Genomic DNA, 23,706 nt, shown 5'->3' with positions numbered 1-23,706 from the left:
GCACACTTGTAAAGTAAAGGGTTATTTTGGCTGCAGAAACAGTGTTGTGTGTGTTTGTGTCGCAGGCGAGCAGATCTTTGACATCGACAGTGGCAGGAACGCTCCTCTGCACTCTCCTCCATCAGAGCACTACACCATCATCTTCAACACCTTCGTCATGATGCAGCTCTTCAACGAGATCAACGCCCGCAAGATCCACGGCGAGAGGAACGTCTTTGACGGCATCTTCAGAAATCCCATCTTCTGCTCCATTGTTGTGGGCACTTTCGCCATTCAGGTACCGAAACCTTCGAGAAAAATAAAGAGAATTTAAGAAGTACATTCTACATCTGTTCACAGTCTTCTCCGTCATTACTCACTGTGGTTTTAGATTGTGATTGTTCAGTTCGGAGGCAAACCCTTCAGCTGTTCTCCTCTGGATCTGGAGAAGTGGATGTGGTGTGTGTTCCTGGGCATGGGAGAGCTGGTCTGGGGACAGGTAATACACACATTTACATGCAGTATGTGATATTCTTTTATCAATCATGCACACAAACTGCTGAGCTTAATTTTGTGACATGTTTTCCTAGTTCATGCAAGGCCTACTTTAAAGGAACAGTTCAGAGATCAATTAAAAATGATGTTGTTAATGAATTACTTTATTAAGACAAACACACACACACACACACACACACACACACACACACACACACACACATTTTAAACTAATAATCATTTGTCCTGTCTGCTTAATATCTGCTGATTCTGCTCCTTCAACAGACATTTAACTGACTATAAGAAACTTTGCAAGTACATGTCAACCCACACTAACTCTAACCCCAATCTAACAGTCTACTTACAGTCTAATGAGAGTTAGTTGATATGTAGATGCAATGTAACTTAAATTCAACAAAATGTGTCAAAGGACCATCAAAATAAAGTTAACCAAAATCTAAAGCTAAGCTAACATATAAATAAAAGCATAAATGCATGAGAGTCACTTACCTTTGGCCGATTCATGACTTGGTTGTCTACACTTTGTGGATGACCTCTGACCTTTCTTTGTAATCTTTTAGAAATGTTTAAAATTTAAACATTTTGAAATAAGAAGTTTTTTTTTTCATGTTGTGACGCAGAAACTGAATATTTAAATGAGAAAACAGTAGGCGTGGCTTGTTTTTTCTCCTGCGAGCTGATTGGATGTAGTAAAGTAGGTGTTTCATTCAGAAAGATGGGGAAAAGAGTTCGGGGAGGGTTATTACAACCTAACAGACTCCTCCTGCTGGTCACCATTTCTGTTTGATGTCAAAACTGACAGCTGGAGGGGCGTGGTTTAGTATGTTAGCCCCGCCCAGTACCTCAGACATACCTAATCTGAGAATTTAAGTGAAAACAAACATCTGTGAACGTTTTTTGCTATTTCTGCAGAGAATTTTGGTAAAAATCTGCGGATTTCTGCTGAATTGTTTTGGGAGTATCATAGCTAAAACCTTAATATGTGAAATAAAAATAATATCTTTTAACTTTTATTAAATTTTTGCAATGCAAATCCAATTAGATTCACTGTATTTGGTAAACAAAGCAAGTCTGTGATGTGATATCTCTACTAAAAGACAGAAAATATTACTACTTACTGCATTGTACATAAGTCAGATCAACATTTTCATATTAGTCAATAACTAGTCTTTCACTAGTCTCACATATGGCATAACTAGTCTCTCACTAGTCTCACACAGGGCCTAAATAGTCTATAAGCTGCATATTCCTGTTGTGAAGCTCAAACCTCCTCACTTTTTCCCAGGTCATTTCCACAATCCCGAACAGCAAGCTGCGGTTCCTGCGAGGCGCCGGGCAGCTGACACAGAAGGATGAAATGCCTGAGGAGGAGATGAACGAGGACCAGGAGGAGATCGACCACGCCGAGCGGGAGCTGCGGAGAGGACAGATCTTGTGGTTCAGGGGGTTAAACAGAATACAGACACAGGTCAGAAACACACACACAGACACACACACTCAGCATCAGTTCATGAACACTCCATGTTCCAGCTGAATCTTCATCTATTGCGTTTCAAGATCTAGCTTGCAGTCTCACTACAAATACAAATTTTATTATTAATTTAAAATTACACACATGCAGTTCTGTAGCATACTGCTGTCTGAAATGTTTATATTGATCACTCATTAGTGATGGGAAGTTCGGATCATTTTACTGACTCGGATCTTTGAGTCTCGTTCATCGAGATGAACGATTCTTTTTTCGAGTCATTTCGTTCATTTGGTTCAATTTGCCAAAATATTATTAAAATGTTATAAATTGCCTTTGAACACATCTACAACAAGCCCAAAAGATTAATCACACGACAAATAAGTCATCAATAGAACACTATAAGAAGGAGAAAATAATAATGAACGAATGAACGAATCACTCCCTGAGAGGACTCGTAGTTCCCGAGTCATATTGAAGATTCGTTATATACAGCATATACAGCACTGTTCTTTTAACAAAGAATACATCAAATCAGCTGGTAACAGAAGGGTTTTGTTATTGATATATTACCAATATAATCAATAATATAACAATATATATGATGTCCTATCAGATTTATAACACACTTATTATATACACTTTATTTTAAGGTGTCTTTGTTTCAGTGCAGCTACTTATTTAACTACTGAGTAAGATGAATTAATTGTATGTACTGCATTTACAACATGGTTAGAGTTGAATGCAGGTTAAGTTTTAATTAGTTGTAATTACTATAGGAAGTACAGAGAAAATGTGTAACAAGAACACCTTAAAATAAATTGTCCCACTTTATATTAAATGTCCTTAACTACTATGTACTTACATCAAAAAATAAATACAATGTACTTACTGTGTTTATAATGTATTTGAGAACACCTGTGCTGCTTGTGAGTAGGGATAGAGGTTGGGTTATGGATGGGTTTGGTGGCATGGGTAGGTTTAAGGGTGGGTTAAGGTGTGGGGATGGTCAACAGTGTATTTACAAATGTAATTACAAAAGTTAATTACCGATGTAATTACATACATGTATTTAATTAAGCATAAGTACACAATAAATACATGTATTTACACAATAAGTACATTGTAACAAACTATTAATTCATGTGTAAGTACATGTTAGTTAAGGCCACTTAATATAAAGTGGGACCAAAAAAACAAAGAAACATTTGCTTGAATTTATTTAGATTTGTTAAAAGTGATGTTGTAATTCTGCAAGAGTGTGTCACGGGTGGCAAGGAGGACCCAAATGCAGAATTGACAAGAGAACACAAGGTTTATTTTCAGGAGGTAAACAAGGCTATGCAGGAGGACAGTCAATAGTGCAGGGCGATTTCAGGAGAACAGGCTGGTGAGGGGAGGAGACTCAGGACTTCAGGATGATACAGAGGGAAGTGTCTTAAGAGGGTAACACAGGCTGGTCAGGAAAGGGGAATTCCAAATTTCAGGCCAAGAAGTGAAAAGGTAGCTAGCTGAACCTCTGGTTAGGGACAGGGGTGGCAAACAGATCGATCATCAAGGGAAGGGGATCCACAACCAGCGATGACCCAGAAGGGAAGTGACACAAGCAACACAACAGGACTAGACGGCTGGGGAAACAAGAAAATTAAAAAGAAGAGCAAGCAAAAAACAAACTAGAACTAAGTAAATATAAGAAATATTTAAGAGGGGAAATAAGAGCTCAAAAAACAAAATAAAGCAAATAAGGAACTAAATGAAACTACTGAAACTTAAACAAAAGGCTTAAAGAAATAAGCTATAACTAGAAATAAAACAGAAAGCAAAACACAGGAACAGGAATTAAAAAAATAAGGAATTAACTAAAGACTAGGGCTAGACTGAGGCTAAGGATCCCAAAAATAGCAAAATGAAAACTTGAAATTAGTCTTGAGCTGCAAACAGGAATAAAGTTGAAAATGACAGCAACCTTATTGAGAGAAAAAATAAATAAATAAATTAACCAAATCAAAAGGATAAATCAATTCAAGAATAAGATCAAAAAGACTTGTACTAGACAAAGGAAACAAAACTAGACCATATGAAAAAAAAAAAAACCTCTATCATGCACTAAACAAGATAAGCTAGACAAGCACACGAAAGATAGTATGACGAACCGGCAAGTGAAAAATGAACTCAATATAAAGGGAGTAGATAGCACAAGGAACAGGTGAACATAATTAGACAAAAAAGGACTAAACAAGGGGGCGAGGCATAGGAAAACAAGGAGGATGGACAAGAGGAGCACATGGCCAACACAACAAAAGAGACAACCATGTGCTAATCAATGACTGTAAAAAATATGGACGACGCGACAGCCCCTTTTCCCATTGAACGCCTTGAGGGCAAAATGCCTGCTTGACGGGCACAAACTGTCGCAAAAGACTGCTGAAATTGGAGCCAGACATGCGCAGAAGGACTGTCTGATGGAACCAGAGGACGAACTTCCAATCAAACGCTTTATGTAAAATCAACCACGCCCCCCGAACTGCTCAGCATGCGTTTGCTGTCATATCAACACAAATGGATGTAATAACGTTAACAAATATGAGGGGTTTATATATTCAATTGCGCCAGCTCCGGGCCGCAGCGCATAACCTACTTGCGGCGTTGCGGGCTGATTCCGGCTCGCATGCGGCAGCGCCGGCTCGCTCGGCCGCCGCATCTGGCTCGATTGACTCGGGCTGGAATCAGGCAGTGAGTCCAGGCATCCGGAGTAGGTCCAGCAGAGGTAGTCAGTCTGAGCTCTGAGGGGTAAGTCTCCGGCAGGCGAGAATCTAGCCGGAACTGGCCCGAGTGTATTTTGCTATCTGGGTGGCTAGGCGTGTATCAGCAAACTAATAAAGCCCGAAAAAAGCCCTGACCTTATCGAATAAACAGTGTTCCACCAGGATCATGTATGTCAGAAACTGTAGTTTACTGCTGAATTCATGTTGTCATAATAACACAGAAATCGAATAATAACACTTCAGTCTTCTGCCGAAGCTCAGACGCGCTGCTTTGAGAAACTGTCAATCACCGCTGTCAATCACGATGACACGCCCAGCATTAAATTACTGCTAAAAACAAACTGTTTACACAAATGAAGATCTGCACCTATTTCAGCACAATAACCAGTGCCTTAATCCACCAGAGCCATCTTTCGGGACATTTTATTGCAAGTGTAATAATTTTTTTATTTGGGCTCAAGTCTCCTTCATTAACACGGAGGAGGAGGGCTTTATGACTTGTACTGCAGCCAGCCCCCAGGGTGCGATCTAACGACCGAGACCTTCACTCAAACGCAGGCTTGCGGCACACCTGGTGCTAATACACAAAACAAACAAAGAGACAATAAACACAGACAGGAGTGACAGGGCTGTAAGGGCTGGATCCTGACAGAGTGGGCTTCACAGGGTCAAGCCTTCAAGCTGAATTATTAGTATTATGCAAACTAACTAGTAAAATATGATGCATTAATGTTTAAAAATGCCTCTCTGTTAAACAGCACAGGAGAAATATAAAATAATAATAATACAAATTCACAGAAATCAAATAATTCTCTTCAACAGTTTATCTGAATCAATTTCTTTTCTTTGCACGGCACATACTCTGATCAGGAAAGCATCCCTTATTGTAAACACCAGTCGTTTCTCCATTTGGAATATCATCCCAGAGCTGCCTGTAGTATAATGACCAGCACATGTGAATGATGCACTAAGATCTCTGCTCTGTCCTGTTGTTTGTGATGTGATATGCTAACAGTGCGCTTCTAGGCTGCGGCGAGGCTGTCGGAGGGGTCCGGACGTTCATCATCAGGACCAGGACTGCTCTAAAGCCATGCTAATTACAGATGAAGTGTTTAATATGTGATCTGCACCGTGTCCATCACATGTATTTCTCTCCCATTCCTGCAGATCGAGGTAGTGAACACCTTCAAGAGCGGGACGGCCTTTCAGGGGGCTCTGAGGCGCCAGTCCTCCACCACCAGTCAGAATCAGGATGTAACCAATGTTTCTAGTCCTAGTCACGTGTCCTTGTGCAATGCTCTTTCCTCTCCTACCAGCACTGCTGCTCCCTCTGGGCGTGAGTGACACTCTTCTTCGGGTGTTTGTCAGGGATGCCTTTGGACTATTTTTAACTATTCCAAACCAGTTGCATCGTCAAATGATTTACTGTTTCCAATCTAGACAAAGCCAACAATATCACATTAAATTGAAAGTATAAACCATTTCAATGGGGTGATGTCATTGGCCCATGAACATTTCCTGCTTGATGTCAAACTATAGCTGCGTCCCAAATGGCACACTATACACTATGCACTCATGCACTGTGTACTTATGCACTTACATATACAGGGTAGTATATGTATGTAGTGTCGTCCCAAATGGCACACTAATGTTTTTAACCAAGCGGAAATTCAAACCGTTTCCCTGATGATGTTTGACGGTTGCCAAATTAGTGAAATAAACGACCGAATTATCAAATAATACCTGCTGCGAGTATAACCGCATTCACCATCGGGAGGCGCTATAATCACTCTCATTGGAAAATTTTGCTTTCACCATCTAAAATAAATAAAGTTATCCAACATGTGCGCCTGATTGCTCCGCCCCTTCCGCTACGTAAGCAAACCTGCGGTCGTTGAGTGTGTGAAGTGTCCATCATTACACACTTCATTTTAGCGGCTGAATGAGTGCATCATCCGGGTTATTAAAGTGCACTTATTATTCTTAGAGTTTTCAGTGTGAATACACTACTTACACTATTTACACTAGAAAATGGCGTAGAATAGTGCATAAGTATGCGATTTGGGACGCAGCTTATTTCATATCTGTGACAAGAGGCGGTTCAATCATGACTTGATGTTATAACAGCTATCGTAACGTTATTTAGCAATATTTGGTACTTTTTGAAGCGATGGAAATTTTAAAAGTAAAACAGGAAATACTCCAGGACCATTGTTAATGTTTACATCCCTCAAAATGGTCCATAATTAATTAAACCCACTTGGCTGCATCTATATCATGCATCTGCATCAATAGTTTTCTACCTCGTATTGTTTGTTCCATTGTGAGCCATTAGGAGAGACTGTTTACCAATATTATTCCTTTTCATTTTACAAATATCTCATTAGAACATTTACAAACTCATAAATCAAGGCAAGGCAAGTTTATTTATAAAGCACGTTTCATACACAGTGGCAATTCAAAGTGCTTTACATAAACAAGAATAAAAGAAACAAGTAAAATAAAAATAAAAACAAATAATAAAAATGCGTAAAAACAAAACAAAACATAAAAACAGGTAAAATGTGATATAAAAGAATGAAGAAGAAGAGAAACACATGATAGATCAGGTCAGATCAGGTCTGATAAATCAGATCAGGTAAAAGCTGTGAAAGCTGTTCAGTGATTCGCCACTGGGGGGCGATCTGAGCAAACACTCGTGATTCATGTGGATTTTTATGGTACCCCCATAGGATGGAGAACCACTGAATAGGTAATGTGAATTTCAGGCCCGGCCCTAAGCAATTTGGCACCCTAGGCAAGATTTCAGGTGGCGCCCCGTCACATCGCAGTAAATTCCCCTGCTAGTGTAGTCATAAGAAACTAACAGCTTTTTAATCGACTACTTCAAGCTGGGAAACGTCAGATAAATATGCCAATGCAATTAACATTAATGCTGAATAGATCTAATATTTACACATTTGCTTGAGGAAGGAATGATGGGGGTAGTTACATTACTATGACTATTTTCCATAACATCTGTGCCCTTCCATAACATTAGCTGACGTAAAACTAACAGATAGCACTATATTTATTGATTAGCAATCTGTCAACGTTGGGTGTAAAAAATATGGGACAACACATAGCTTCAAATGATAAAATACATAGCAAACATTAGAAAATATTGACAATAAAATAAAAGGATTAGCCTATTAAAATCAATGGCCACTCCAGAAATTAAATAAAGCTATAAAATCTACTTCACTTTTAATTGTATTTGCATATTGATTAAAGTTACTGTAGTTATTTAGTGAAGAGCAGCCAGTGAATCTCTCATTGTGTTTTGCTTGATAACAGAGGTGTTCATGTAAGAATGCACAGACCTATAATGAAGCATTCAACTACATTAGTAACTGTTTGTGCTCATTTAAGAGAAAATTAGTATTAGTGTTTATTAGTAAAGTTTTATTAGTTTTATTAGTATTAGTAAAATTAAAATTAGTGTTTGAAATAAAACACGCAGGACGGAGCCAAAGAAAAAAAGAAGCACTTTTCCGACGGTCCCTTACTAAGACCTCCGCTCGGTGCGAGCTCTCCCGGCTGAACGCATATGGTGAGGGCTTAAATGGGGCAGTGGTTGTAATGTTGAGGGGAAAAAAAAGAAAAGGCAGCTGTGAAACATAACCAGCTTTGCCGAAACACACTTTAGATCTTTTTAGGGTAAGAGGTTTTTGAGCCGTCTATCACTGAACATGTCAGTAATACCGAAAACAAAACTAACTTTCTGGCGCCCCCCTGGATGCACAGCACTCTTAGCATTGGCCTATACTGCCTATGCAACGGGGCGGCCCTGGTGAATTTACATCATACACTTTCAGAAATAAAGGTACAAATTTGTACCTAAAAGGTCCATGTCAAAATCTCAAGGATGCATATTAGCACCTAAAAAGTACAAAAGTGTTTCTATTAAAATTTGTAGGTACTAATATATACGTTTGAAGTACCAATATGGACTCTTTAAGTGCAAATGTTCACCTATTGAAAAGGTACCACCCTAATGTCAGCTCACGTACCTTTATTTCCGAGAGTGTACAAGCATCTCTACAGAAAGAGACCGGCTTTCAGGCAGATGACATAGGATGTTGAAGATTATCATCACAGTATTAATTAACTGTTCACCTAAAGACATCCTAGGACAAATCTCCTTGCTCCTTGCTCTTTGTAGAGAGAAGGAGCAAGGACATTTGTCCTAGCATGTGTTTTGGTGAACAGTTTAAATTAAATGATTAGCCCTCGTGTGAAATTTCTTTAGTTGTTTTTTAACCTCTTTCCAAGAGCGAGGACTTTTTAGATGATCAATATTATTACTCTCCCCTTAAGATTTTTTTTTTAATTAGCGACAGAACAAACTAATAACTTGCCTAATTTAAGCCTTTAAATGTCACCCTAAGCTGAATACTAGTATCCTAAAAAATATCTAGGCAAATGTTATGTGCCGTCATCATGGCAAAGATAAAAGAAATCAGTTATTAAAGCTTTTGGGCTCCATCAAACACCCGTCACAATAAGGCGCAAGACATGCTTGGTAGGGTTATATGTTCAGACCAGTGCAACCCTAATTTACAAGTGTTTGCGTCACATTGTTTAAGAGCAAATCTATTTGCGCTGTTTTGTGGACCCATGGGTGTGCTGGTCTAAAAAGGAGGCGTGTTAAGGCGCACTGTTGCCGTGACTTAAAATAGACTGTGTAATAGACCGGCTGAAAGAGTGCGTTAGTTGTGTGTCTTAAACGCTTACACGCTGCTGAATACACACAGGATGTACAGCAATATATAAATATCTTTACAGATGAAAACAATTAAAGTATTAAAATGTTACAAAATTATTATTTTCTAAATAAATATAAACGATTTGCATCTGTATAATGTGATTATTATTAGCAGTATTATTGATTATCTGCAGATTTATATTTGCTTTAATAAACACAAGTGTAGATGTGTCCAGCTGTGGGGTTTTGGAGACGTCTGCATCAGCATATGGGGCATAAGAACAGGACGTGTGTTTGGATGTAACTCAGTTTTCTGACCACACTTCGTTATTGTTGTTCATTTATTCCTTTGCTGGAGATTAGAACTGAATTTAGAATTAGTTTGGAAGCAAATCTTTGTGCTTAATAAAGGAAATTAAATCTGTGGGCTGATGGATGTGTTCAGTGGAGTGAGTTTCCACCGTTTCCTCACTCCACCAAAGTAAAGGAGTAAAGAGGCTGAATGGAGGAGGCTCGTTCTTTATCCTCGCGCTGCAGATGCTCTGTTTAACTGTTTTCTCGCTAGTGAAGCGTTCAGTTTTCACACTTACAAAATCCGCCATGTAAAGAGCAAATGCGCCATGGAGCAACACAACTGACTCTTAAAGGGAATGAGAGACGAGACTCTGATTGGTTTAATGCAGGTTATGCACAGCCAAAGCTCATTAAGAGAATAAGCACAGCCCTGTTAGACCAAGTGCCGGGGCTCAGAAAGTATTTCTCTGTGCTTAAAATTGGATTCAGACATGTCCTTAATGCTTTTGCACCATGCGCTTTAGACTTTGAGCCTTATATGTTGAAAATATCTCTGTTAAACAGCGCTTGAGAAATATTTGGCGGAGGAGACCAACTACAAGTTTTACATGTTTATATATCTTATAAACGTGAATTGTGTGACTGTTTTGGAGCAGCCAAAAACTAGCTTGAAGACATCTTAAAAACGAATACTGATACTAACATCTAAAAACCTTTAAAGCCTTATATAAAGGTCGAAGGGCATCCCTGAAGATCTGCTTTGCTTCTGATTTCCTCTTCACGTCACTGTTTATCAAATCATCTTTAAGCCACTTCTCAGATGAACATGTGTTTCAATGTACCATGTGTTTGTTTTCCCCAGAGTGCTAAGAACCCTGGACTAAGGGTGCAGCCTACGAAGTGAATTTCAGGTTGTGAGTGCCTCCATTGTCCGTCGCAAAAAATTTGATGTGAACTAATATTCCACCAACAAACTCACCAGGCTGGGTAAACATTCAAGTATAGCCAACGGTACTATTCCCCACTCCTGACAAAAGCCTCCAGGCTGCGCTGTTGAAGATTACTGTCTAATAAACTGAGTGTTGCATATGACTGCGCCTGTTGTTGGCTGTTTGATTAAAACCTCTACTAAATGCATTGATGTACTCCTCGCAGGAGGTTGTGTTGTTGTGTTTTTCTTCTGCTGTTTCTCTCCACACAGCTGCGGAGGCGTGTGAAGACTAGAGAGTGGCTCTTTCTCCTCATAGTCTTGTCTTATTTGTCGTCTGTGTGATGTAGATGGAGAGCCATTGTGTCTCGTGGCTTTAGTCTGTCGGTCATGAAAACGTTAGGGTGTAGTCTTCATCTCTGTTGGTCCTCTTTTCATCTGTCTTCCAGACCAGTTTGTGTCGGCTTTGTAAGCTTGCTCTTTGGCTTGGTTAAAGGGACAGTTCAGCCACAAATGACTATTCTGTCAATTATTCGTTGCGATTTTTTTTACTTTCTCTTGAACTCAGAAGAAGATATTTTGAAGAAAGCTGTGACTTCCGTTGTATTTGTTTTCTCCTATAATGAAAGTCAACGGTTAGGGTTATGTATCCGCCACATAAAAATGCAACTCATGCTCATACCTAAAACGTAGTAACGTGGACGTTACTGGAGACTGCGAAATACATCCTGGGAGATACATATTTTTGCAGTTTTTGTTTTCGTGAATCCACGAGAGGCCGCTGTGTGCGCTTTTTCACATCTCAAATGGCTCTCACGAATGCTGTTCGCGCCCGCGGTGTTTTCGCGTAAACCCACTGGAGGCCCCTGTCGACCGACTAAATGATTGACTGGGCGACTGCCCAATCAACTGACTCACCCTCCTCCTTTCCTAAACCCAAACAATTTTACCAATTTACCCGCCCACCCTCTTACTTTCCAAAACCCAGCCGACAGTTTACAAAAGCCGTCTTCCGTTTTCGGATTTTACTACATTCTCACCGTGTTATTTACTTGTTCTCTTTATTTTTTGGATTCTGGTTTTGTCTTACCTGATTTCTGGAACCGCTCTGACTCGAACCTGGTCGTCGTTGTTGTGGTCAACTCCTCTATGCCTCTCAAGTCCGCCGACGTACGTGACGAGCTAACTGGACAAACTGGTTGTGGCGAGAAAGCCCTCCACACGGAAGTAAGCGGTCAGCCGGTAAGCGCCAAAAGGAATGACGTCATACCGCCCGTAGCGTTCGCTTAAAAAAATAAAATGCAGACATACGTACCTCCGGCTACATAATTTACAGCCTCCAGAAACATCCGCAGGACTACGTTTTCAGAATGAGCCTGTGTTGTAAAAATGTATGCCAGAGTAATTGGTGGTTCATTCTGCTGTGGCGACCAAACTAAAGAAAAGTGAGTGAGTGGAAGTCAGCGATTTCAGATTTCTTCAGAATATCTTTATTTTGTGCTCAACAGATAAAAAAAACTCAAAAAGATTTGTGATTTCTCAGTTTTGGGTGAACTGTCCCTTTAAGTTTGATGTTTTTTAGATGTAGCTTAATGTTTTCAACACACTAGAACTCGGTACCAATTAGTACTGTAGATTAAAAACGTCCATTTCCCGCTAACATTTTAGCGCTATTGAGCGCGTTCTTAAACGAGTGCTAAACAGAAGTGACTGTGATTGGCTGTGAAGGTCATCAGTGCACCGAACTCAATGCTGTTTACTGAATGTAACCACAGATACAGGCACATTGGAGCCATAAAGATCAGCAAGTCTGTTTATAACTTGACATGAACGATTCGCTGAGGAATTGTCAGCTCTTTGTGGCTTTAAAACGCTCCAGTGTCCCTGTATCTGTGGTTATACAGCAGTGAGTTTGGTGAACTGATGACCTTCACGGCCAATCACAGTCATTTCTGTTGAGCACACAACGGCAAATCAGCGCTGTTTAAGAACACGCTCAAATATTAGCTTAAAATGGACTATTTTAAAAATTCAGTACTGATCCAGTACTGAATTATAGTATCGTGACAACACTAGTGTAGCCAGAGTTTGGTTATTTAATACGAGGCACAGTTATAGCTGGTGGAGTGAAATAGGCTTATTTTAAACCTCATTGTGTTTTTATTAAGGGATTTTGCATTATTATTGTTAATGACAGCTTTTTCTCTATTACCAGTTTACCCAGTAGCTTGCCTCGTATGTCAGCGAACTTGAGATGCAGAGAGTAGTTGATCCCGACAACACGGTTCAAGTCAGGCGACGAGCAGCTCCAGAAAGCAGGACGAACAAAAACAAAAGGCAAAAATTAAAATAAACAAGTAAATAACAGGGTGAGAACGTGGTAAAATCTGAAAGCGTGGTAAAAATCAAACGGCCTCGAGGGCTTTTCCTTTTTGGATTGCTTTTGAAAACACTATTGGTTGGGTTTAGGGAAGGCAGTGGGCGGGTCAATCGGTGCTTTTTAAAACACTGTCGGTAGGTGGGTGGGGGCATCGGTTAGTCAGTCGGTTGAGAACAGCAGGCCCGAATGGCACTTGCGAGAGAAATTTAAGCTCTGAAAAAGTGTACACAGCGACCTCTGGTGGATTTACGAAAACAAAAACCTGCTAAAAAACATAGCTCCTGGGACATATTTCATGCTCTACAGAAATTTATACCAGGGTATGTATCCATAATGAGCCTGGGTTGTTTTGAAACAAACCAAAACTTGAACTTGCTTTTGGGTCGAGCAACCACATGGGTGTGGATGTGTTTAAGATTGGGGCTGAATGTGCTGCAGGGAGAATCCCGAGGGGGGATTTCATTACAAAAACATGACTTTTGTCGTTTTTTTCACAGAGACGGAGCCTATAGAAAACCATCATACCTTTTTGAAATAATGGCTTAATTTGTCATACAGCTTGAAATCAAATCACACTCCAAATAACGTTTCCAGCCTTTAAAAGTCTTTTTGTGGCCTCCTCCTACCCTCACTTTATCCCAAAGCTCTTTTGAAAGCAGGAAATGAGTAAAGGTGTAAATTGTCACAGAGTACAAAGAGTCAGAAACGCATTGCGGTACAGTGTGAGGATGGTGAACACTGCAGCTTCATAATATCTCTGGAGTTAGGCAGGCAGCTCACTTCAAGACAATAGACCAGGGTTGCCCAAACTCAGTCCTGGAGGGCCGGTGTCCTGCATATTTTAGCTCCAACCTCAATTAAACACACCTGAACCAGCTAATCAAGCTCTTTCTAGGTATACCAGAAAGCTCCAGGCAGGCGTGTCGAAGGAAGTTGGAGCTAAACTATGCAGGACACACCCCTGCTGTAGAGCATTAATAATTTGAGAATCATGACTAGCTTGTACTGTTTGTAGTTTTCAGAAAGCTTTAGTGATTTGAAAGTGTTTGAATGGACTGTTAGCTACTCTCCGCTATTGCGACAGTATTTGAACTCAGTTCCACACAGTACAGTTCTGGGACCCTGAAATAAACCCTTTTGGGCCTATACTTGAGTGTTTACACAGAGACGCATGGAGTTGTTGAAAGAACAGCCTTTGGTTTGTTCTGGTCTTTTCCTGTTCCACAGTCTGTGTGCCTGTGTTCATCTCCACATGGTGTTGTCCTGAGCTGCATGTTGTGTGTGTGTTATCGTCGAGTTGTGTTGTGTTGGCTTGTCATGCTATCGGTTCGCTTCCATCATGGTGTTGTGACTCTATGCTCTCGAGGCATAGGATCTCCTGTCATCAGTCTGTGTACACTTCCTCTCTCTCTCTCTGTTTTGTGTTCGACTTTACGTTCACCTTGAAACTCATCCTGGATCTGAATATCTAATCCGTTCCTCTTTTCAAGACCTTTGCATGCCTTTTCTTTTAATTCCCCCGCTATTTTATTTGATTGATTTCTGTCTAATTAACAATGCTTGTCTCTAGGTATACAACACTGGAGCTTGTATTGTGTACTGTACGGGACATAAGAGCATTGCCGGTGTTTTCCTCTCACAGTCTCATTGTTTTATCTTGGTTTTGCTTGGTTATTACTGGTGCTTTTGTTTTGTTTTTGGTGGGTGAACCCACAGATTTTTTCTCCTCCTATTTGTGACTGACTGTCTGATGCACTGACGCTCATCTCTTTCCCCACGCAGATACGTGTCGTGAACGCATTTCGTAGCTCGCTCTATGAAGGCTTGGAAAAACCCGAATCCAGAACCTCCATCCACAATTTCATGACGCATCCGGAGTTCAGAATAGAGGACTCCACACCTCACATTCCTCTAATAGACGACACCGATATCGACGACGAGGCGGCGAGGAAAAACTCCAGTCAGCCGGCGTCCCCCAACAAAAACAACAACGCCATCGATAGCGGAATAAACCTGACCACCGACACCAGTAAATCAGCCGCTTCCTCCAGTCCCGGGAGTCCGCTTCATAGTCTGGAGACATCGCTTTAGCTCGATAATAATCCTCTTTAGACTGTCTGTTTAAAAGCGCGGCTCTCCATGTGGATCGCGCACTGCTGACTGAACACGTGTGTGTGTGTGTGTGTGTTTGGCGACACACTCTTTTACTGAACAACGACTCGAGAAAAACAATACGGCGCGCATTTCCTGAGGAAACGACACAAACTATTACGAGTAATTTAAATCAGCTATTATCGTGGCTCCTGCATGAATGTACTGTACATCCACCGACCCGGGTTCTTATTTCTGGATTTTTTCATTCATTGATTTTTGATTTGGTTTTCTTTTTTTTTTTTATTGTTGCTGGGACGTTGCTACTTTGATTCACTGATCTGTGAGTATTGTGTGTGTGTGTGTGTGCGCGTGTGGCATGTATCTAAGTGTATAGATTTATTTGGTTATTGATTAAGGTGTATCCAGGTCGCAGGGGCTCAACTTGCACAGTAGATATGCACCTGTCAGGGGGGGGAAGACCCATGGAAATGATAGAATTTATTAAGCGTACATATATATTTATAGACATGTTATAAATATATATTTACAGAGTTTATCTTTATTTGTCGGCATGTTGCCTTGTTCTGCTTCAATAACTACTTTTAACTTATTTATGTCCTAAAGAGAATGTAATTTGTTTACAAACCTGTAGATAATAGCGTCCTGGTTCCTTTGTAGGGTTGAAAACCACGCAGCAGACGTACGTAGTGTGAACAGCTCACGCTGTTCCTGTAATATCGGACTCTAGGTGTTTTATTACCAGTCGTGCGCTGGACTTGCCTGCTATTTTTGTCAAATGCTGTAGATATTTTTAGAGGATTACGAAAGAAACCAAAACTTAGTGGGATATATCAATAACGTGGCATCGTAGTATTAAACGCGTGCGGGAAATCCAACGGTTTTGTGGTCGGCCTCAAGCGTGAGCAGAGATATAAACATGTGTGTACGTATATCTCAGGTTGGGTTTTAATATCTTCTTTAGAAGTACGTATTACTTAAAATAGTTTGAGTTCAGAAGCTGCGATGGCTTTTATGTCATGTAAATTAAGTTATATTTGGCATCTCTGTATGGAAAATCAAACCTGTGTTCAAATATTGTGATCTATTGTGTTGATTCTTCTTTTTTTGGACGTTTATTTTTGCCTTTTTCTTTTGGTTGAAGGAATTGAGACCAGCTCCCGAGCTGACGACACACTTTTGGATTCATGTAATGCAACAAAACCAAGAAGGAATGTTGCTGTTGACTCTTTTCTTAAAAAAAAGGGAAAAAAAAATAAGAAAAACCCAAACCGAAAAAAACTAAGTGTATATAAATATATATAAATATCTATATATATATATATATATACAGTACATATATATATTTACACAGACACACACACACATACACACACACACACACACACATTTATGATCCTTCTCTGCACTATCCGGATATGAATGAATCTCTGTGGTGTAAATCTAGATGTGCTTCTGTGTTCAAATCAAGCTTGTCTTCCTGCGGTCAGTAAATATACTCTTAGCATCTCAGCAGTATTCACTAGTCGTTAACTATTTATCGTACTCTGGAAGCGAATGGACAAACCGGGGTCTGTCGGAAGGCACGCTAATAATCTCCTCGCCCATGCGTTCATTGGTATTCTTTAGCGATTGGAAAAGGCATGATGTCACACACCTAATATGCAACTCATTTTTAATTCAATTTGATCTTTTGTTTTTGGAGCGTTTTCCTCGTCAAGATAAGGTGCACAAGCTTTAACTGTTAGCTCAGGCAGAGACGTATATTCTTGAGCGTTTTTTTTCGTTAATCTAACACCCTTTATTGCTTTTAAAGGGATGTAAACCTCATTTTGAGGTGAAGGATCCCTTTTAAAAGCCTTATTAATTCTCACAGTGAAGCAGAAGAATGAGCTACAGTTAGTGTGGTGTGTGAGGTAAATCCAGACCTGATTTTTAACCACTTATTCAGTTTAGTTCTGCGCCCTGTGTTGACGGGACGAATAACGGATGCAGTTTAAAACCAATAAATCGAAAGGATCTAATAATCACTAATAATAATAATAATAATAATAATATTTCTTGCAATACATCAGCTTCTATGTACTGTACTTAGCAGCATGCGTTTTTGTGGAACAAAGAGCGTACGACGCCACTGGTACTTTTGGCGCACTAGCAATTTATGGGTAAATGAAAAAAAAAGTGTTCATCCATCTTGTTTTTATGAATTTTATAATAATCTATACAATAATTGTAAATAAAAGAAACTCAATGTCTTTGTTCATTTAATACTATGCAAAACGTCGAGCTTTTTTCTGATTGTTTCTCATCTACCCTAGAGTGTGTTGCTGGAATGTTTGTGGTCTCAAAGTCGGTAAAACCAAGAAGAAAAAAAAACACAGTACAAATACTACTAATAATTGTGATGTAAATGATTTTTCTAGCCTGAGAACATGACTCTTGTTGCTTCACTGTCCGCACCACCATTCCAGACAGGAGCGCAAGTGACATGAACGGAAAAACACGAAAAAAACAAGCACTTAATAAATTCCCCGAGGAGCATGAACCAGTGTCCGTGAGCCGTGTGTGTGATGTTTCGTCTGTTTTTCGGCTGCAGATAAAGAGCTTCAGTGTGTTGTGATTGATTTCTTGGTTATATAAGCCAAAACTGTATCCAAATGCCAATGAAATGCCACTCTCTTAAAGAAATAGTTCACCTAAAATAGCGTATGCACATCATGTATTCCCCTACCGATAAACTTCTGGTTAACTTTTTCAATATTATAAAGTTCCTTCAACAGCATTGATGTAGTGATGTAATCGAAATTTAATTAGTTAAAGCATTCCTTTAGTTATTTAAGTGTAAAACGAGATGAAATGTGCTTCGTCAGGATCAGCAGGCGAGCGCAGAAACTCCATTGAAGATACTGGAGTGAAATAAATGCTCATTTTAGTTTAATGCAGTGCTTCCTGGACATTCTGAGACCCACTTTATATCGTAAATCAATCAGGCAGTGAAGATCAGTGATTATTAAAGAAAACAGACCGTAACACTTTATAACAGTTCACCGGCAGAGCTTTAACTGGGTTACTAAAAATTAAAAGTCCTCCTGTGTGCATATACCCTATTGAAAATGACCCCATAATTTACTCACCCTCAAGCCATCTTCTGTGTGTTTGACTTTCGGTAACACTTTGAGTAATAATTCACATTATTTACATCTATTGTTAACATATGAGCTGTTTATTAGCACTTATAAAGCATCTTATTTTATATCACTAATACCTAAACTCAACCACTGCCTTGCTAACTATTAATAAGCAGCTAATTAATAGTTTATTGAGCTAAAAGTCTTAGTTAATGGTTTGTTAATTGCATGGAGAGTACAGTAAGATAAATTAAGAACCCAGGCGAACACAGTCAGGAAGTTTTAAATATTATCCGCACTCTTCCATGCTTTATAATGGTGTTGGATGATAGTGACTTTTATTTTGAAGCTTTCAAAAGTACTTAAAGTCCCCATGAACTGGAAATGGTGACCACTTTTACTTTTTTTTCCCGTATTGTGATGCATAATTTTTCTTTTTTTGGCTGAACTATTCCTTTAAAATAGATAGTTGGGGATCATTTACACTACCGAACAAAAGTCTTGTTGCCTATCCAAGTTTTAGGAGCAGCAAACAATAACTTGACTTCTAGTTGATCGTTTGTTATCAGAAGTGGCTTATATGAAAGGCAAAGGCCTCTAGATTACGAGGCCCATGGGTGAGAAATCATGATGAAATATGACAGTTACATTTAGCGACCATTGGGAAACCTTGAACGTGATTCTGAAGTGGAGAAATGTGTAAATGATATTAGAAATACAGCTCTGAAATAGTAAATCTCTAGATCTGGAACTCAAAAATCAATTAAACATTGACTCAATACCTGATGAATGAAATACTGAACACATTTTCAGTTTATATTGAGAAATTCTTATGGGATATTTGCAAAACATGAAGTTTGGAGATGTATTTTAACAATAATGTTATGATTTTAATCAATAATATGATTTTTTTTGTTTATATTTAGTTTTATCGATTTTGTTGTTTTGATTAATCAATCAGTCAGCCAATTAATCTATCATACAGCCAATCATTCAATTTGTCAATAATTTAGCCAATCAAACAGGTAAACAATCTATCAGTGAAATAATTTAGACAACCGATCAATCAGTCAACCTATTAATCAAACAGCCAATCAATCAGTCAGCCTATTAATCTATCAAACAGCCAATCAATTAGTCAGCCTAATAATCAAATAAACAGCCGATCAATCAGTCATCCTATTAATCAATCAATCAAACATTTAATCAGTCAACCAGTTAATTGAACAGTCAATCTGTCGATAATCCGGCCAATCAATCAGTCAAATAATTAATCTATCAGTGAAATAAATCAGACAACCAGTCAGTCAGCCAATCAACCAATCAGTCAGCCAATCAATCAATCAAACGGCCAATCAATCAGTTTGTAAAAAGAATTAGCCAATTAATCAATCAATCTGTAAAATCAACCAATAAGTCAGCCAATCAATCAATCAATCAATCAATCAATCAATAAATCAATCAAACAGCCAATCAATTAACCAGCCTCTCAAAAATTTAGCCAATCAAACAATCAATCTGTTAAATCAACCAATCAGTCAGCTAATCAATCAATCAATCAATCAATCAATCAATCAATCAATCAATCAAACAGCCAATAAATCAGTTTGTCAAAAATTCAGCCAACCAAACAATCAATCTGTGAAATTAGACAACCAATCAGTTGGCCAATTAATCAAACAACCAATCAATATATTTGTCAATAATTCAGCCAATCACAGTCAATCAATCAGTGAATAAATCAGAAAACCAATCAGTCAGCTTATTATTCAATCAAACAGCCAGACAGTCAGTCAGCCAATTAAGCAATCAAACACCCAATCAGTCAGCCAGTTAATTAAACACCCAATAAATCAATCTGTCAATAATTCAGCCAATCAATCAATCGGTGAAATAAATCAGACAACCAATCAGTCAGCCAATTAATCAATCAAACAGCCAATCATTATGTCAATAATTCAGTCTATCAGGGAAATAAGTCAAACAGTCAATCGGTTAATCAATCAGTTTTAACTGGACTTGTAAATAATTATTAAAGATAAAAAGCTTTTTTTCTGAGATTATTGATGATTGAATTTTATAATATTAATAATATATATTATTACACTGTATGTGTAAAACAACACAGCACACACTCACATTTCACATCAAAATCAGTGTGTGTGTGTGTGTGTGTGTGTGTGTGTGTACTTGCTTATGTCCAAAATGAGGACTTTCGCCAGAGTACACACCAGTAAAATGAGGACCACCTTGACAAATGAGGACTTTTTCTTGGTCCTCATTTGTCTGACCATATAGCAGTATTCAGCATGCTTCAAAATGGTGTCCTGGCTTAAAATCTCACTTGTCCTCAAAATGCACTTTTACATGATTTGTGTATCCAAGTGTGTATCCCCCCACCCCAAAAGTGTGTATAACACAGCGCCCTCTAGGAGAACTGCAATGACGCAATGATACACACTTTTGGGATCTGGCCAATCAGAAAGATACAAGGAGGATGTCACGCCCCCTATTGATCTGACGAATCAGAGGCGAAGTGCGTAAAAATAAAGATGGCGGCAGCAAGTTACTATGGTTACTTCACAGAATAAAAGAGACAGTATGAATAAAATTGCACTTTAATTAGTATTTAAATGAAAATGACCAAACTGCGTCAAGAAAGCCTTATATTTGGTGTCCTTAAGCACGGTACTTTATTCTAGGTTTGAATCGTACTGTTTCTGCGCAGATCGCGTTGTATCCCCGAGGGAACGGATAACACGGAAGTACAGTATGTAACTTAGTTTAGGCTGTACAGTAACTTAGCAGATCCGAGGAATACTGTGGCATAATAGCGCGAAACGGCCCGCGAGAGCGACACGCAACAGAATCAAATGTTTTCCTCGTTTGTGTGTTCTTTGAACTGTCTGTCTGTCCTACACTGTCAGCGACCGCACCGCGCACCTCCCCCGCCCGCAGCTACGCTCCCTCCGGCTACAAAGAGCTCAGCTGCCCGGGAACGAAAGGAGGAGAGGAGCTCCGAGTGCGACCGGGAGGAAATTAGGCGGAATATAATATATAATTTGATGTATATCCGTGTATAATAAATGGTATCATCACTTGGAAACTTTTTGTATACATGTTTAACTTTTTTTCCAGAGTTCTGTTTATCTAAATAACATGTTAATAAGTATTTGTTTAAGTTAAGAAAGCTAAAATGCCAGGTTTAAATCATTTTTCTAAAGAATGAAAAGTGTATTATTTATATTTCCTTTGCACTGAGATTTATATATATTATAAATAGTATGAGTGAATAAATTTCTTATTGAGTAATTTAATTACATTTTAGATAAAGATAAATATAATCAGTGATGGGAGTATAGTCCAAAATAATTAGTTAACTTACTGTAACGAAATCACAAAGTGAATATATTTTTTTTTCTAAAACTTAAAAAATGTAAATAAAATAAAATAAGAAATACTTCAAGCCTGTTTATTTCATTCAAATGTAAACAATGAATTAAGACATTTGCCAGTTCTGTGTATAATATATAGTTAAATCACTTGGAAACTTTTTATATGTTTAACTTTTTCCAGAGTTCTGTTTGTTATCTAAATAACATGTTGATAATAAAGTATTTGTTTAAGTTAGGAAAGCTAAAAGGCCAGGTTTAAATTATACTTAAAGAATAAAAAATGTTTGATTTATATTTCCTATGCACTGAGATTTATAGAGATTCTGATAGTATTGAGTAAAGTGATTACATTTCTTCTTGAGTAATTTAATTACATTTTAGATATGGTAGAAAAGCAATTTACAGCCTTTTTTAAATGCTCAGACACTAAACGTGAAAACTGACACAGACTCACTGAAACTCTTCACTCTTACCTTATTAACACCAATTCTACAAAACTACAAGTCCATTGCTGTAGTGTATTTGTGGATATTTGTTTGTGTGTTCAGTTACTAGTTTCAAGAAATATTGATAAGTATTCTGGAAGAGCTGTAAATACAACTTTAATGTTGTAGTAATTCATTACTTTTTTTAAATCGTTTACCCAACACTGATAATAATAATGTATTAATACTACATGCATTTGATATTTTTCAGCCAAATTCTTAATGGAATAAAGCCATGGTCTTTCTGTAATAACTTAAGTTCAGGCAGTTTCAGACACTCTTTACACAAAAGTCTAAACAGATGTGTGCCCACTATAACAGATTTGCACTGTGATGCTCTTGTTACAAAACACCACACAAAAAGAGTGACAGTAAAAAACAAATAAAACACTTGGAATGATACGATAGCTGTATGAATGTGTGCCAGTTCTGTATTATTTTTTTCACAGCTGCATGTGCAAAATATGAGCCAGAATAGACACAGGTGTTACAAATTTAGATATGAACAATGGCGACAACCTAAAAAGAGGGAAGGAAAAGAAGGAGGAGAAGGAGGATGAGGAGGATGAAAGAGCCTGATCAGCCTGGTCAGAGGGTAGGCCTCAGACTGAGCTCTGTATGAAGACAGTCAGTCTCTCATTGACAGAAGTTTTAGTTGCCTTGCTTTGCATTCACTGTTTCTATTAAACTTGTGCTTTTTGCATAATGAGAGTGCTGAATACACAGATATTGTGATTTCACCTAGTGGAACATGTTCTTGGATCAACATCTCACATGTGTGAAACTCTTCCTGGAAGGCTACAGCTCACAGTTCAGCTTTACTTTAATGAAACATCCCTGATCAAACTAATTGAGTCCTCCAGGCTTGTTTGAAACAGACATTATAATAGATAGATGCCCCATTAACAAGGCTTGATATCACTTTTATGAACTTGAAAAGTAGAACTTTATTATAACTAATTCATTGTTTGGTACAACAACTATACCGTTTTACCATGAAGAGTTTTTACTGTGGGACAGCTATTTAGAGCCATTTATACACTATATGCATTACAAAAAACTAAACTCATAACAAAATTAATTATGGGATGTTGATCTCTGCTCTGTCCACTTTTTTGATGTTGAAAATTCAACTCTACAGTTTAACAAAGTGACTTTTATTGACATTTCAGTATTTGAATGATATAGTGTATAAGAAATAATATCTAGAGAAATACGTCTGTAAAATAACAGGAAATGTACTGGCAGCTTATTACAAGCTAGTTTAAATTGGATATACAACACCAACCCAGACAATAGATCACTTTAAACCAGGGGTGTCCAAACTTGGTTATGGAGGGCCATAATCCTGCTGAGTTTAGCTCCAACAGACCTGCCAGGAAGTTTTTTTTTTTTTTTGACACCATAAAATTATAATCAGTTAAGAAAATATACTGTTCTTATATTTTATATCAGGCAAAACAGCAGCTCCTCTGTTCAGTTGCCTCTGTTTATAGAGCAGTCATAACC

The 23,706-nt window shown here is 38.4% G+C and overlaps 1 protein-coding gene across 45 annotated transcripts in view; it reads left to right on the top strand.

Annotated features, from left to right (window-relative positions):
- Positions 1-16,422, top strand: part of atp2b2 (ATPase plasma membrane Ca2+ transporting 2) — a 170,771-nt gene extending 154,349 nt beyond the window's left edge. For 8 of the 45 annotated variants that reach the window (XM_073915945.1, XM_073915926.1, XM_073915938.1 and 5 more), the window contains 6 exons: positions 66-277; positions 371-478; positions 1,781-1,963; positions 5,896-6,064; positions 10,632-10,680; positions 14,860-16,403. In XM_073915945.1, coding sequence (XP_073772046.1) covers positions 66-277; positions 371-478; positions 1,781-1,963; positions 5,896-6,064; positions 10,632-10,639 — 680 coding nt within the window. In that variant the 3' untranslated portion in view covers positions 10,640-10,680; positions 14,860-16,403. 45 annotated transcript variants of the gene reach the window in all.
- Positions 16,423-23,706: the final 7,284 nt, after the last annotated feature.

Source organism: Danio rerio, chromosome 11 (assembly GCF_049306965.1).
Source record: "Danio rerio strain Tuebingen ecotype United States chromosome 11, GRCz12tu, whole genome shotgun sequence".
NCBI classification, from domain to species: domain Eukaryota; kingdom Metazoa; phylum Chordata; class Actinopteri; order Cypriniformes; family Danionidae; genus Danio; species Danio rerio.
Note: the sequence above shows the minus strand (reverse complement) of the source record. Positions and strands in the feature narration are given on the sequence as shown.